This window comes from Carassius carassius, chromosome 32 (assembly GCF_963082965.1).
Source record: "Carassius carassius chromosome 32, fCarCar2.1, whole genome shotgun sequence".
NCBI lineage: Eukaryota > Metazoa > Chordata > Actinopteri > Cypriniformes > Cyprinidae > Carassius > Carassius carassius.
Genome location: NC_081786.1, coordinates 4,553,962 through 4,571,011, shown reverse-complemented (window position 1 = coordinate 4,571,011; position 17,050 = coordinate 4,553,962). Strand labels below are relative to the sequence as shown.

The 17,050-nt window shown below is 36.9% G+C and overlaps 3 protein-coding genes across 4 annotated transcripts in view; 1 reads left to right on the top strand and 2 right to left on the bottom strand.

The window, feature by feature from the left end:
• Window positions 1-4,704, bottom strand: part of sec23a (Sec23 homolog A, coat complex II component) — a 32,872-nt gene extending 28,168 nt beyond the window's left edge. The window contains exon 1 of the mRNA XM_059519931.1: window positions 4,599-4,704. The gene's annotated coding sequence lies outside the window, so the exon portion shown is untranslated. The remainder of the gene's footprint in view (window positions 1-4,598) is intronic.
• Window positions 4,705-5,417: 713 nt separating this feature from the next.
• srp54 (signal recognition particle 54) lies at window positions 5,418-13,202 on the bottom strand. Of its 2 annotated transcripts, none has more exons than XM_059519923.1 (17): window positions 13,094-13,202; window positions 12,600-12,713; window positions 11,221-11,322; window positions 11,040-11,131; window positions 10,859-10,943; window positions 10,584-10,688; window positions 8,513-8,579; window positions 8,373-8,430; window positions 8,132-8,282; window positions 7,890-8,038; window positions 7,709-7,809; window positions 7,182-7,268; window positions 6,995-7,068; window positions 6,794-6,902; window positions 6,492-6,662; window positions 6,309-6,404; window positions 5,418-6,080 (listed from the first exon to the last, which is right to left on the bottom strand). In XM_059519923.1, exons 3-17 carry the CDS (start codon window positions 11,296-11,298, stop codon window positions 5,989-5,991), a joined length of 1,515 nt encoding a protein of 504 aa, XP_059375906.1. In that variant the 5' UTR covers window positions 11,299-11,322; window positions 12,600-12,713; window positions 13,094-13,202; the 3' UTR covers window positions 5,418-5,988. The 2 variants fall into 2 exon arrangements, with proteins under 2 accessions (XP_059375906.1, XP_059375907.1); XM_059519924.1 differs by lacking the exon at window positions 13,094-13,202 and adding an exon at window positions 12,924-12,945.
• A 173-nt stretch (window positions 13,203-13,375) lies between these two features.
• On the top strand, window positions 13,376-16,764 carry zgc:109986 (uncharacterized protein LOC553566 homolog). Its single transcript, XM_059519925.1, has 8 exons — window positions 13,376-13,746; window positions 13,925-14,046; window positions 14,130-14,268; window positions 14,359-14,480; window positions 15,454-15,564; window positions 15,656-15,762; window positions 15,904-16,003; window positions 16,121-16,764. Exons 1-8 carry the CDS (start codon window positions 13,650-13,652, stop codon window positions 16,241-16,243), a joined length of 921 nt encoding a protein of 306 aa, XP_059375908.1. The 5' UTR covers window positions 13,376-13,649; the 3' UTR covers window positions 16,244-16,764.
• Window positions 16,765-17,050: the final 286 nt, after the last annotated feature.

Below are 17,050 nucleotides of genomic sequence, written 5' to 3'. Positions count from 1 at the left end.
TATTTTTTCAGAATAATTCCTCTTTGCCACTTTGATCTCCTTTTCCAGTGTGTATTTAGCCTGTTTATACAAGACATTGTCCCCCTTCCTGTAAGCATCTTCTTTGGCCTGACGGAGCTGTCTGAGTTTTGCAGTGAACCACGGTTTGTCATTGTTGTAATTTAGTTGAGTCTTGGTAGGAATACACATATCCTCACAGAAACTGATATATGATGTTACGGTCTCTGTGAGTTCATCCAGATCGGTGGCAGCAGCTTCAAAAACACTCCAATCAGTGAGGTCAAAACAAGATTGTAAATCCTGCTCTGCTTCATTAGTCCATCTTTTTACAGTCCTTAATACAGGTTTAGCTGATTTTAGTTTCTGCCTGTAGGTCGGTATAAGATGAACCAGAAGGTGATCAGAACGTCCCAAAGCTGCTCGTGGAACAGAGTAAAATGCATCCTTTATTGTTGTGTAACAGTGATCCAATATATTACTGTCTCTTGTGGGACAAGTAACATGCTGTCTGTATTTTGGCAGTTCACGGGAGAGATTGGCTTTATTAAAGTCCCCAAGAATGATTAAAACAGAGTCTGGGTGTTGTTGTTCTGTCTCTGTGATCTGCTCAGCGAGTTTCTGTAAAGCTGAGCTCACGTGCGCTTGAGGAGGGATGTAAACACTAACCAGAATGAGCGAGTGAAACTCCCGCGCCGAATAGAACGGCTTGCAGTTAATGAAGAGCGTTTCGAGATTTGAGCAGCATGTCTTCTTTAACACAGTTACATCTGTACACCACCGTTCATTGATGTAAAAGCATGTCCCGCCGCCGCGCAATTTCACCGTTGATTCTGCATCGCGATCCGCTCTAAACAGCTGAAAGTCCGGCAGATGGAGCACGCTGTCCGGTATGGTGTCATTCAGCCAAGTTTCCGTGAAACACAGAGCAGCAGAGTGAGAGAAATCTTTATTTGTCCGAGAGAGCAGAAGCAGTTCGTCCGTTTTGTTGGGTAGAGAGCGGAGATTTGCCAGATGGATGCTAGGCAACGGCGTTCGAAATCCGCGTTTTCTGAGTCTCACGAGCGCGCCAGCTCTTTTTCCCCGTCTGCGCGTCCTCTTGAAGCGTGTGATCAGCGCAGCCGCTCCGCCGACAAGAATGTCCAGCAAAACATCAGAATAGTCGAAAACCGGTGAAATATCGGGAGATGTGTGTTGCCGAATATCCAGCAATTCGTCCCTGGTGAAACTGTTAGCGTTTAACTTATTCTTATTCTATTGCGGTGTGTTTCCCACATAATGACCGCGTAATTGGGCCTTTCACACAGGACGCGGTATGCACGGCGCTTGCCGCTGGGTTCAGCGTTGCCCTTCAGATACAACGCGATTTGCGCTGCGCTATGGCATAGGCGGAGTTTTAAAAACGTTTAGCGGGAGCTCTTTCATAGTCTGTTCCTCCTCCTTTCGGTCAGCAGCAAACATGTATCTGTCCCGTTGTAAGAAGCGAGCGATAGCGCTAGTCCTGCTGATGAGAATTAAGAGAGAAGCAAGGAAGAAGAGGCTACCCTCAGGTCCAGAGAACAATTTGGTGAATTCAGGCTGGTTACGTTACTCTAACGCTAATAGCTTCCTTTTTAGCAGGCCCCTTAAATGCTTGCTATTAACTTGTTTGAAGGTGGTTCTTCTCAAAATTGACAGCGGTGTGTTCATGACACTAACGTTAACCATTCAACTTCGAATTGATTCTGTAATCTTCCGGTAATAGTAGGCAAGACGATGTTTTGATTCAGACTGCACAAAGAGAAGAGGAGAAGATATACGGGTCTGTTGTGAATGTGTCTGTGAGAGCAAATATAGTGTAGTTACAGTAACTACAGTAGGTGCGTCAGAAATGATTAAACCAGAGGGGACATGTAAATAAATGTGAGCTGAACAAGCGCTTTTTTTTTTTACATATTGTTTCAAAGCAGCTTTACAGACATAACAGGAAAATGTTGAAATAATATTGTTAAATATAAGTAGGTAATACCTATTGCTTGACAAATAAAAAAATATATATATATTTCTCATTTTTGCCTATGTAGGAGATCCCAGTTTATTATTATTATAATTCTAATGATGACATGAGTAATGATACATGGTGATATTATTAATACACATGCTTATTCTTTCTCTGTCTCTCTTTCTGCCTACAGATGGCTGAAAAAGGTGAATGCTGTAGCAGCAAAGTGTGGGACTACTTCTGCAAATACTTTAACTTTAGTATTATAATTTATTTACAGTACACACACAGACTGTTAAAACCAGCTTCAACTGGAAGAAAGTAAAAGTGTTAAATGTTTAAAACCAGACTGTTTTTTGATCATTAAAAAATATATACTTTTGATGTGCAATTGTTTAGTCATTGAGACTGTAAATCAAGGCTTTTTTTTTAACATAGTCCATTCTGGAAAATGGTTTATACAGCCCACATACATAGAACAGGCAGATATTTTGCTATCGAATGTTGTGTAAATGCAGTTTATAGGAAATGGGTCTAATATCCAGATTATTTTTAAAATCAAAATATCGGCTTATAAATCGGCTCTTTTTGAGTTAATATCAGCATCGGCCCCCAAAAATCCATATCGGTCGGGCTCTAAAAAACATCATCAAAGTAGTCCATGTGACATCAGAGGGTCGGTTAGAATTTTTTAAAGCACTTTTTGAAGTCATTTGCGATGATTGCCCTTGATTCAAGCTTTCGGTTTATCCACGCTCATAACACTAGCACAGAATTAGGGGTGCTCCGATCACGATCGTCCGATCGTTAATGCGCATCTCGTCAGTAAAGCCGGTTCTCTAATCAGCAGTAAATTCCATCAGGTGCATGATTTCACATAGAGCAGCTGTTACTACACGGAGCCGTTGTTAACTGAGAAGATGCGCAAATAAACGCTGAAAATGAACGTGGATTTGCGCAGCTTCTCAGTTAACAATGGCTCTGTGTAGTAACAGCTGCTCTATGTGAAACCATACACCTGATGGAATTTACCGCTGATTAGAGAACCGGCTTTACTGAGTAGATGCGCATAACGATCGGCCGATCGTGATCGGTGCAGCCCTACACAGAATCAGTTCAGAATCAATCACCAAAAGACTCAGTTCGGTTCAGGCGCTCTGTGTTTCAGCTCCTCAATTCTTCTTAACTGGCTCGGCTCGGTGTTCATCTTCAGTTCTCTCTTCACAGCAGTTCAGTCAGTGTACTGTTTGAGTGCATGCATTACTCCGGGATATTGGTTTGTTTGAACTCATAGGGAGTGTCAGCCACATTAAAAAAGTTAACAGCTTAAGTCATTTGTGGATTAATGCGTATTAGAGATGCGAACCGTTTAAAACGATTCAGTTCGATTTGGTGAACTGAATGATTCGTTCGCAAACCGTATATCCAGACTGCTTTGTTTTGAACTCTCTCACACAACAGACACGTAAAAGAAGACAATGCTGAATAAAGTCATCGTTTTTGCTATTTTTGGACCAAAATGTATTTTCGATGCTTCAGAAAATTCTAACTGACCCTCTGATGTCACATGGACTACTTTGATGATGTTTTTCTTACCTTTCTGGACATGGAGAGTATGCCGTACACACAGCTTCAATGGAGGGACTGAGAGCTCTCGGACTAAATCTAAAATATCTTAAACTGTGTTCCAAAGATAAACGGAGGTCTTACAGGTTTGAAACAACATGAGGGTAAGTTATTAATTACATAATTTTGCTATCTGGGTGAACTAACCCTTTAAAGTGGTTTATCCTCAGAGTGGATCATTTTATTACGCAAATTTTTAAATATAAAATGTATTTATTTAATTGTTTATTATTGGTATTAATATCGTCATTAGTGTTATTCAATGCTAAACTTTGTCATGGACCCCGGACCCCAGTTTGAAAATCCCATGATTACAGATGAGCAGCAAAAATGCCACATATGCAGATAAGAAGAATACAAACCTATGAAGTAGGAGACATATTAGAAACAATCAAGTGAGAAAAATACAACACGTTTGGGGAAATATTAAGATACTAAATAAGTAAGCAATGCAACAGTCTACGTTACCCAATTTTCAAATAAGTGTATTTCAACATTATAAGCTCATAACATAGGGTAATTCATTCATTTGTGGTAACAAAAAAATAAAACTGCGGTTATGCAGCCAGATATACAGACAAATCCTACTTTGGTGAATAAGTTTAGTTTTTTTTTAGTTTAACGTTACTTGAACTAACGTTAACGGATCCACAAGGGGCGTCAGCCCACCCTCCCAAATTAGCCACAGAATGCTAGTTCGATAGGTTAAGAAATGTAAATAAGCTTACGTCAAAATGAAAACAACTTGAGAGCACTGCTTTATAACGACCGGACCCGATCAAACATTTGAGTAAACAGCCCCAGCGATGACCTGCTTGATGTAACGTTAGATATGATGCTTCTAGTCAACCGACTTCAAACTAAATGCTCTTTAAACTCGCGATTTCTCGCACTGCAGTCCATCAAACGCTTCACATCAATCACCATTAATCATCGGATCATAAGCGTAATATATTCGACCATCTGTTTGCAGATAGTAAGTGTTTAGACGTACCTGAAGCCTTGATTTAGTGTCTCCACAGAGACTCAGTAGCGACAGCGCGCTCACGGCTCGAGCGAGCTCCCGAGCTGATGACGTAGCAGCTCAATATGGAGTCGGTGCCACGTCAAGAGCCCGATGTTCATTTTATAATTAATTTGAAGAGTTGAATTATACACTTTATTTTTTTATATTGTAAAAGTATATATTAATTATATTGGGTGAAAATTAATTAAACAACTATTTTTAATTTATGTAATTTAGGAGAAATAGATTTAAAGGATACTTATCTAATAAACTTAAATTAAAATGTAACAATTCATTAAAGAAATGCATTAATCGTGCAGTGAAGTCATTCTATGACCTTTATTTTCATGCAACAGCATTATTTTCTCTATTTCATTTAAATGGTAATGAAAATGTTTGTACACATATCAGTGAAATTAATTGAATCAGTAAATGTATTAAATTGTAAATGTAATTAATACAAGATAAGTATAGCAATAAAGTCACTTTTTACAAGCATATTATTGTTCTATTATGCACATTATCTTTCTTAGTTTTAGTATTATAAGTAATATTAAACTTAAAGTGAACACTGATACTTTCATTAGTTGCTAAGCTGAAAGGTAATCATTTACAATTTAAAAGAACAGATTTATGTATTTACATGTATTTATCATTTGACCAGGGATACAACAAAGATTACTAACTAATCTGTGCAAAATTGTCAAGCCTAGATAACAAATGTACATAAACAGTACTATGGTCAATGTGTGTATAAAGAGAACAAATATTTGAATTTCATTATAAATCAAAAAGGACAATAGACAATTGCTGTTAAAATGTTCCCATATAAACTTTATTATAACATTATGACAAAATATGGTCACATACTATTTTGCAACTACTGTGTTTATCTCTGATACAAAGCCAAAGCTTTTCTATGGCAAGTCAAGAAATTATATTTAATTATACAATAAACCACGATTTCTACTTATGAATATCTTATGCCATGAAAATGGCCATAGCAATTACTTTGTAAAGTCATATAACCTGTACACTTTTAACCTTAATCCGGTTTAGAGAAAGCGGTCAGTTGTCAGTTAGTCTGACAATATTGTGTATATTGGGTGTATATTTGCCAAACCAACAACCCTGTGACATCACAAGGCATTATAAACATCTCGGGACTTGATTTCAGGAAGCAAAATATCTTCTAAAAGTCCCCACTATCAGTCCATCTCCAGAAACACTGGGCTTACGTGTAAATGAGCCTTTGTTTATTGTTTAACGCCATTTAAAGAATAAAATTATAAAACCATCAAACCATCTTCTTCCACCCAGGTTTTGTTTGCTAAAAACATCGGATTCTTTTGCATCCTCGGTTTACAGGATCAGAGGTTCACATGTTGTTAAATCCCATCATGCCTTTCATGTTTCCAGCAGCTCCCTGCTGAAACTGCCTCATCATAGACTGCAGTCCAGCCATGCCACCTTCAAAAAAACAAAGATAGATGTCTTTAAGTAAAGCTTTTCCAACTATCATCTGTATTCAGAGATCCTCAGTGACACGTGACATTTAAAAATGCAATTTTGGTAATTTCAAATAGGTTCTTGCATGCGAAAACATGTTTAGTAATGATCAATCAAATCAAAATCTAATACTGCTGCTCATAATCTAGTAAAAACTAAAGAATGTTAAAATGAAAAGGGAGCTCATACCCATGTGGTGAAGCACTCTGGGGTCCATCATTTTAGCCATTTGCTGGTTCAGTTTCGCCATCTGTGAAGGGTTGACGTTCTTAGACATGTCCCCTCCTTTAAAAACAATAATACCATGAGTCACTGATTTTAAATGCATCAGGAAATGAACAATTTGAATGTGTCAAGTTCAGATCACTCAACCTTTAAATAAGCCTTTAATGCCTCCCATCTTTTTGACCATCTGGGCGAACTTTGTGTACTGTGTGAGTAACTCTTGTACATCCCTGGTAGCCACTCCAGACCCCCGGGCCACTCGCTGGATGCGGTTAGGCTGTTTACTGAAGAGCTTGGCACCATCTTTGTTGTCAAGTTCTGAGATGGAAAACCCACAGTGTATTAACTAAGCTGCTATATTTCAGAACTATACTGAAAATTTTTCCAATTTAGAGAAGTCAGTGTATTATTCCACTTTTAGAGAGTGCTAAAAGAAAAAAAGCACATACCCTGGTCATTCATACTATCCATTATTGTCATGAGTTTCTTTAGTCTGGCCATAGACTCCTGCTCATTTCCTTTGCTCATGAAATCTGTTCCAAATCCTGGGATCATTCCCTGAACACATACAAAGAAAAACACATTGTAAGAAAAGAACTAGTCAGTGGATAATTGTAATTAGATATCCTTTCAGTAAAGGATGGCGTTACCATGATCTGACCAAAAGGTCCCATCTTCATGATGTTCTGAAACTGTTCATACATGTCCCTGAGTGTAAACTGGCCTAATAAAAAGAAATGTCACATCTGTTGGTGAAAAGGCACTGGAAAATATCTTAGTGTAAAAACATTGAATACACAAAAATATATATTCTTGTAAAAATAGTGTTCTAGTTACCATGTTTGAGCTTGTCAATAAGCTCCTCGTTGTCATCAAGCTTTAGTTCATTCACTTTGTCAATCAGTCCCTCAATATCTCCCATACCTAGAGAAAAAAAAAAAGAATTACAACATAAATAACAGTCGCAACATCCAATGAACAATCATGAAAATGTGTTGAAAATATAGTCACCCTCAGGCCGTGGAAAATGTTGAGTGAATTTCTTAATTGACTTGGAGAAATTTATCATTACGTCACTTGCTCACCAATCACAATTAATGACTTGTGGTTTAAAGTTAAAGATGGGCTGGAGTGGCTTTTATCAGCTGTTTGGACTCTCATTCTGTCGGCATCCATTCACTGCAGAGGATCCATTGTTCAGAAAGTGATGTAATGCTAAATTTCTCCAAATCTGTTCTGATCAGAAAACAAAGTAATCTACATCTTGGATGGCCTGAGGATAAGCACATTTTAAGCAAAGTTTCATTCTTTGGTGAACTATTCCTTTAACTAAACAGCAGCTCCACAGTACATTCAAATCTCACCGAGCAGTTTGCTTATGAAGGGTTGAGTCTTGAAAGACTCAAAGTCATCAATGTGCTCGCCTGTGCCGATAAAAATGATGGGACTCTTTGTGGCCGCCACACTGTAAACATAAATTGTCAACTCCTGCAATTTTTTTTTAACTCAAGTGCTGAAAGTAAAATGCATAAAGCGTATACTTACGCACTGAGCGCGCCACCACCCTTGGCATGGCCGTCCAGTTTTGTGACAATAACAGAAGCAACATCTACCTTGTCTTTGAAGGCCTTAGCCTGAGCCTCACAAGCCTGACCAATGGAGGCATCCATCACATACACTATGTTGTCAGGTTGCTGCAGGACAGAAAATAACGCCCATTAAGCAACTACATTTTCATTTCTTTATTGCTTCTTGATATTTTATGATAACAGAAGTCTCACACTTACCACAGCATTTGACACCTGAAGCATTTCTTCAAAAAGTGAGTCTTCCTGTTTATGTCTACCACTAGTGTCCACAATGATTATTTCAAAGTTTTCTGTCTTGAATTTTTCCACACCCTCTGAAGCTATGATCACTGGATCCATTTCTGTGTAACTGTTAATGCCCACAAACATGAATAGATGATTAGGTTTGGTGAGCAGATGAAATTCAATAGTATATATAAAATAAAACATTTTTTATTACCTCCCGTAAAAGGGTATTCTGGCTTTTGTTGCGTTTTGCTTGAGTTGGTCAAAGGCACCTTTAAAAACAAACAAAACTCTTTTTTCCCCTAAAGCGTTATAAGTAGTATTACTTTTCTGTGTAAAGATAGTCGACGATACCTGCTCTGAATGTGTCGGCGCAAATCAAACACGTCTTCCATCCTTTCCTTTGGTAGTAGTATGCCAACTAACAAAAAGACAAGAGTCAACTTTTCTAACACAACACATGACAGTAGACAAAGCAAACAAACACAGTTTCTTCAGAAACAACAGTGAGACATAATGGTCACAAGGACTAAAAGACAACAGTAAAGATGGATGATAAATACAGACAATAGTAACTAGGTACACAGAGTAAAAACACAACTGATGCAAGTAATAAATACAGAAAGTGTAGCAGCAATGAGATGACTAATCATGAGTGAAAAAATACATGCAAGTATTACTATTATAAAATGAATATAATGTATATAGCATTGCATATACAGGTCCTTCTCAAAACATTAGCATATTGTGATAAAGTTCATTATTTTCCATAATGTAATGATAAAAATTAAACTTTCATATATTTTAGATTCATTGCACACCAACTGAAATATTTCAGGTCTTTTATTGTTTTAATACTGATGATTTTGGCATACAGCTCATGAAAACCCAAAATTCCTACCTCAAAAAATTAGCATATCATGAAAAGGTTCTCTAAACGAGCTATTAACCTAATCATCTGAATCAACTAATTAACTCTAAACACCTGCAAAAGATTCCTGAGGCTTTTAAAAACTCCCAGCCTGGTTCATTACTCAAAACCGCAATCATGGGTAAGACTGCCGACCTTACTGCTGTCCAGTAGGCCATCATTGACACCCTCAAGCGAGAGGGTAAGACACAGAAAGAAATTTCTGAATGAATAGGCTGTTCCCAGAGTGCTGTATCAAGGCACCTCATTGGGAAGTCTGTGGGAAGGAAAAAGTGTGGCAAAAAACGCTGCACAACGAGAAAAGGTGGCCGGACCCTGAGGAAGATTGTGGAGAAGAACCGATTTCAGATCTTGGGGGACCTGCGGAAGCAGTGGACTGAGTCTGGAGTAGAAACATCCAGAGCCACCGTGCACAGGCGTGTGCAGGAAACGGGCTACAGGTGCTGCATTCCCCAGGTCAAGCCACTTTGGGCTACAGAGAAGCAGCACTGTTGCTCAGTGGTCCAAAGTACTTTTTTCGGATGAAAGCAAATTTTGCATGTCATTCGGGAAAAAAGGTGCCAGAGTCTGGAGGAAGACTGGGGAGAAGGAAATGCCAAAATGCCTGAAGTCCAGTGTCAAGTACCCACAGTCAGTGATGGTTTGGGGTGCCATGTCAGCTGCTGGTGTTGGTCCACTGTGTTTTATCAAGGGCAGGGTCAATGCAGCTAGTTATCAGGATATTTTGGAGCACTTCATGCTTCCATCTGCTGAAAAGCTTTATGGAGATGAAGATTTCATTTTTCAGCACGACCTGGCACCTGCTCACAGTGCCAAAACCACTGGTAAATGGTTTACTGACCATGGTATTACTGTGCTCAATTGGCCTGCCAACTCTCCTGACCTGAACCCCATAGAGAATCTGTGGGATATTGTGAAGAGAAAGTTGAGAGACGCAAGACCCAACACTCTGGGTGAGCTTAAGGCCGCTATCGAAGCATCCTGGGCCTCCATAACACCTCAGCAGTGCCACAGGCTGATTGCCTCCATGCCACGCCACATTGAAGCAGTCATTTCTGCAAAAGGGTTCCCGACCAAGTATTGAGTGCATAACTGAACATAATTATTTGAAGGTTGACTTTTTTTGTATTAAAAACACTTTTCTTTTATTGGTCGGATGAAATATGCTAATTTTTTGAGATAGGAATTTTAGGGTTTTCATGAGCTGTATGCCAAAATCATCAGTATTAAAACAATAAAAGACCTGAAATATTTCAGTTGGTGTGCAATGAATCTAAAATATATGAAAGTTTAATTTTTACCATTACATTATGGAAAATAATGAACTTTATCACAATATGCTAATTTTTTTATTAGGACCTGTAGAAGACTGAACATTTTCTCATTTCAACAGACCCCCCCCCCAAACGTTCTTGCATTTATGATTAGCTGTATAAAAACAGGTCTATAATATAATAGATGGATAGATAGTGCAAATACCCAAGAACTGCTCACCTTAGAACATGTTGTGGTTTTCCCACTGCCCTGCAGACCCACAAACATAATGACATTGTTCTTTCCCTTCGTGGGAGTCCAGGCTTTCACTCCAGGATCCACCAGCTGCAATAAAAAACACTCTGCATTTACCTTACATTTCTATCATTGGGCTATCCGTTCCATCTGGATTAAGGTAGTTTCTCTACTTCATGATGAAACGGAGTATCTCCTGAGCTACAGGGTGTAAACAAGTGCAGGACTCCCTGATGAACAATGTGAAAACCATTATTTACCTTGACAAGTTCCTTGAAAACAGCATGCTGGATCATTCTTCTCTTGTTTAGGCCAGAAGCCATTTCCTCCAGATCAATGGCTGCCCTGAGATTACAGAGTGGTTATAGAGCAAACAGGCATTCTACAATTGGTAATTTACTATATAAAATGGTAACAAACAAAAAAACACTTGTTACTTACTTGACATTTTCTCTAAGCTGCTTAACCAACTTGATATTCACATCAGCCTCCAGCAGGGCAGCACAGACCTCCTTTAACATAGCATTTAATACCTGAGAAAGATGGCAAATATGTTAACATTTTATGATGGGTCACAATGCTTAACAAGCCTCATTTTAAGATTGTATCATATTCACTGTACCTCCTCATTGATGATAGTGGCATTGCTGAGAGACCTCAAAGCTGAGGTTATCTTCCTCCCCAGATCAGCTAAAACCATGTTTGCGGTTTAAGAGCTGCCAACCTGCAACATGGGGTTATGGTTACTTCAGGTCGCTGAGATTTAATTTTAAAAAAATCATCAAATATATATATATATATATATATATATATATATATATATATATATATATATATATATATATATATATATATATATATATATATATATATATATATATTTTTTTTTTTTATGTATTCATTTAAAACATCAGAATCAACAATTCATTGTATATTGTGCCATTAGATATTCCTTTAAAGAACCTCATTTAACTTATCTAATCTAACTTAAAAAAAACATGTAATTTCCGATGGCAAATCATTACATATTTTCATTCCTCTATACATTACAGTCCATTGTTTTACATTTGTTTTTGAAACATGAAATGAAAAATATCCTTTTGATGCATGCCTGGCATTAAAACAATGACTAGCACTACTATAGAAAAGTTGACAGAACAGGACATTAGGAACTCTAGACACTGAAATATTTCTTATAAAACAAAGCAAAGAAACAGTTGACCCATCCTTCACGAGTGGCCAACCTAAAAATTTGTGCATTCTCGTAATATTAATCCTTCTATTACGGTTCAGGATAAGTCATGCAGTTCTATTCTGGACTAACTGTAACTGTAAGTCTTTACTTGATGTACTCGACCACACCACTTGACAGTAGTCTGAATAAGTAAGAATAATTTGTTTGCATAATTTGAGAGATGCAATACTGTGGTAAAAATTTTGCACACCTCTTATATAACTGATAGACGTCTTCCCATAACTATTACCATTTTTTCAATCTGTTTTGACCACTTCAGCCTACTCTCAAGCATAACTCTCTAAGAAGTCTGTTTTCCTCTACCTGTTCAATAGGTACACTCTTTATAGACAGATTTAACTGTGTTGTGAGTTTAAGTTTAGAATTGGATCCAAACACAATGCTTTGGTTTAATCCTAATTACATACCCACTTTAACACTAATTGTATTTCCTCATCCAAATCAATACAATTCAATCAATTTCAATTGGTTTTGGTGGTAGATATAATGTTGTATCATCTGTGTACATAATTTGTCCTTGCACACTTTAAAACCAGAGGAAGATCATTGTCAACAATAGAAAATAACAATGGTCCTAAACAACTTCCTTGAGGCATACCACATTGCAACTCTTTCACTTTTGAATAACTTCCATTATAAAATACACATCGTCTCATTTTAGTCAGATAACTTTTAAACCAATATGCAGTCTGAGAAGTAAATTCATAACATTATAAGTGTGAGTGATGTAATGCAGACAGACTTACTTCTTAGGTGAATGAGACTTTCAAAAGTCTCGTTTCCCCACAAAACAATCCTACTGTCACTGCTCTCTCTGAACCTCGAGACTTCAGTGAAACCAGGGCAATTATGTTTTCAACCTTAATAAACAAACACAAATCAAAACAATGTTATCGCTGTTATTGACAGCCATATCCCGTACAGTCTGGATGAATCTTGATTATTTTAAGACATGGATCGTTACCATATCAAAACATAAATGTTGGAACACCCATGAGTAATTTAAACTAATATACATTTATCACAGATTTATAATAACGTTATATATTTGTATGTTTTCTAAGACTGACTCCGTTACAGCTCTATGATGAAATAAGGCCAGGCAGCCGTTGTAAACCGCATTAAGGTAACGTTAGTCGATTTAAGACAAGATTTAAATAACGTTTAAGTCAAAACAACGTCAAATTAAGATGTTCAATTATTAATATGAAGAGATACGCTTCGATTAAATATTACTTACCTAAACTCACAGCAGCTGTTTTTCGGCGAGTGTGGAACAGCAACTACAAACGTCATCTAACCCCCAACTTCCCGTGACGTAACTTTACTTCCGTGTAAAATAAAAGTTGGAATTTTGTTATGACAAAATATTATATGAAGTTTAGATTTGTTTTTACTCACTGTTCATTTAATTTGATTAAATATATATAAATTAGAATATACTTTGATCCTATCACTATTTCTTTTTTAATTTACATCAGAGATGTTGGTCATGGATCAAAACCTTAAGGTGGCACAGCAGTTGATAAAACTGATTTTGACTGATTTGCAACAGAATGGTTGTGTCTTAAACTGTAAGAGTCGTTAAAATCTTAGTGATACGAGTGAAACTGCACATAGAAAGTTTTTACGACCTGGAATAGTCAATCGAACTTGAAGTTGAAAATGTACAGTTCTACCTTAAATTATAATACGCTTCCCACTACTGCGTACAGTAAACCCATGTGTTGCCTAAAGTAGTATGTTTGGAATCTAGATTGTGTTTGACGTAAGATAAGTATCAAGCGCTTGAATCAATGAATTTTAACGATGCAAAGAATGAAATTCTGCAGGTGTTGTCCAAGACAGAGAGACAACATCTTCCAAAGCTGTTTGAATGGTTGAAAACATCCGGTAAATTCACAACTGGAAATGTTGTTATTGTTTTGTCAGGTTAGATTGTGTGCAATGTGTGAGCATTTGTTTTGTGTTTTATCCATTTAATTTATTACGAAGTAAGTTTAAACAATATTAAGCACTTTGACTAGGTCATAGACATAAATCGGTTAAAAAAATGTATCTATATTTTCAGATGATCTGGATGATTTCCTGGTGGATAACCAAAGTGTTATTCTTCAAAGTATTGCAGAAGACCTAAGGGTTTGCCTTCCACTGGAGGCTATGGCTCCCTCAGAGACTATGGCTATTCAAAAGGTTTGTGCATTATATTTTTTTGTATTTTACTCTGGCATTCACAATTGCATTGTAAGATCCTAAAGGATACTTTAAATTTTTAGACTCAACAGAAACCTCATCCCACTGTGCATGTGGATGCTTTCTTATATGATGAGGAAGCTGTGGATTCATTGTGTGAGGAGGGAAAAATGAGTCGCAACTACTGCCTCGACTGTGGATCGCACAGAACAGCACCGCTGGGTGAGTGTTTGCATGGATACTGGGCTATGTATTTTGTAAATTCATGCTATAATAAAGCAACATCAAAATATGTGATTTATAATTTTTCAGAGTTCATTTCACATTCATTCTCAATCCCGGAGCTCCAGTTCCTATTCCACACCGTTCTTCCAGACCTCTCAGGAAAACTGCTGGTGGATGTGGGATCTAGACTTGGAGCTGTGCTATTTGGGGTAAATTGCTGGTGATGGTTTGTTTAGCTAAATGTAACTAAACTCATTATCAATTGTAAAGTGCCTGATGTTTACAGAAACAACTCCCCCGGGGCAAATTGGGGTTAAAGGAATAGTTCACCCAAAAAAGAAAATATGCTAAAATATTTACTCACCCTCTGGTCATTCAAGATGTAGATAAGTTTCTTTCTTCAGATACAGAAACAGATACAGATCAATTTAGCATCATATCACTTGCTTACCAACAGATCCTCTGCAGTGAAGGGGTGGCGTCAGCATGAGGGTCCAAAAAGCTGACTAAAAACATCACAATAATCCACAAGTAATTCACACATCTAAAGCGGCTTGTTTTGTAATAAACAAATTCAAATACAAGTACTTTATCCATAATGTCATTTTCTCCAGTAAAAAAAATTGTTTCATCTGAATCAGGGCAGAAATATGCACAGATCAAGCACTGTTTACAAGTGAAGACAGTCCAAAATAATTATAAACTAGTATGTCAGTGAATTTTGTATGTCATTTTTTTTTTACTGGAGGAAGCATTATTATGGATTATGGATTTATACTTTTGGCAAGAATTGACAGCTTAAAGTTAAAAAATTATATCAATTAACTTGTTTCTTTCAAACATGCAGCTTTGTACTTCACAAGATGTTCATCGATAGACTGGAATTGTTTGGGTAACTTGGGAATTATGATGTTTTTATCAGCTGTTTGGACTCTTATTCTGACGCCACCCATTCACTGCAGAGGATCCACTGGTGAGAAAGTGACGTAATCCTAATTTTACATCCAAACCTGTTCTTATGAAGGAGTATATTTAAAGCAAATTTTTATTTTTTGGAGAATTGTTCCTTTAACTTCCTTGCCTTGCTGGATATAAACCTGCAACCTTTTGTATATTTTTTGAAAACATGTTCTGATGATGCATCTATATTATTGCTCAGATAGATGATTTTTCTCTCGACAGGGCTACCTGTACAGTGCATCATCTCAGCTTGTGGGGGTTGAAATAAGTTCAGAGTTTGTCAAGCTTCAAACAATGGTTGTAGAGAAATATGGCTTCAGTGACAGAATTCAGGTAATCGAAAAACCGAACCGTTTCTTTTTTCAGTGGTAATTGTTTTGTGTGGATAGTGTATTTACAAAGATGCTTGATTTGCCCTGCATAGGTGATTCATGCAGATATCTGCTCTCAGGCTGCCTTAGTGCAAAATACAGATGTTCTGATCATGAACAACGTGTTTGAATACTTCATGGAACCAAGTGATCAAATGCAGTAAGTGCCTGCACTCAAGAACATGCACAGATGTCAACAAATGCATAAATACAGGATTTCTTTATAATAAACAAATTATAAATATTTATTGTGTCTTAAATTGTTTAAACTAAAATTACCAATTTTTTCTATTCTTTTTAGAGCTTGGCTATTTATTAGTCAACATTTCAGAAAGAAAGGTGCACTGTTAGTAACTGTACCCAGCATTCAAGAGACCCTTGCCTTTCTTCAGGATGTTGTTGTAAGAAGTTTCTCGCTATCTCTGTCTCTAGATTGTGATTGGCAGTGTAATTCAATGCATTTTATCAAGAGTTCATAAAACAAATCTTTTGTTTACATATTTTTCTTTCTTTCCCAGTTCCTAGAAACATTAGCGCTCAGCCAATGGATAGAAGAAGTACCACTTGATCACATGGTTTATCTAAAAAATGACACCGATCCAGATTCTCTAAAGCAAATCCATCTTTATAGAGTACTTTGACCCTCAGAGAAGTCTCTTCTGATACAGTGGAACCAATGAATACGATTAGCCCTCAATGAGGCCTTTAACAGGATAAATGATGCAAATAGATTTGATTAAACATACAGCACCCTCTTTTGATGAATGTTCACTTGTCATTTTTTTAAGTTGAGTTTGATTGTAAACACATGTATACTTAAAATTGTCTGTTTATTTAACTGGCCATACGTTTCATTGAATCACTCTGTGTCATTTCATGTTTGCATTGCCGTATTAAGCAGTCCTTATTAAGATATAATACATATGTTTTCATGTAAGTGACCTCTTTGGTTTTGTAATTTGTTCAAATGCATTTCTGTCTCCAACTCTTTCGGTTGAAACAGTAAGTATGGGAGGGATCATTGCATGTTTTTTTTCCTCTTTTACAGGCAGAGGTAGTCCACTGAAGACTATTTATTTCATTTTGATGTTATTTTGTCTTGTGTTACAGCCAAACTCAGCCAAGTCACTGACTTATGACTTTAGTTGAGAAGTGAAGTTTGTTTGTATTTTTAAATGATGTGGCACAATCTTTTGCTAACTGTAATGACTCTATTGTATATTTTTGTTTGTATGTATATTATACTCTAACAAGTAAACTATAGATCATATAGCTCAAGACTAACACACATGAATGTTAAGCCACTAAACTCAAAATTGTAATTATGAAAAAAAAAATAGTTTCCTTTTATAAGTGTACTTTGCAGAGCACATTTGGACACAAAAATGCTTCTAATCATCTGAGAAACTAGGCTTTGTGGTTGGAAATTTGTTACAGTGATGGCGCTA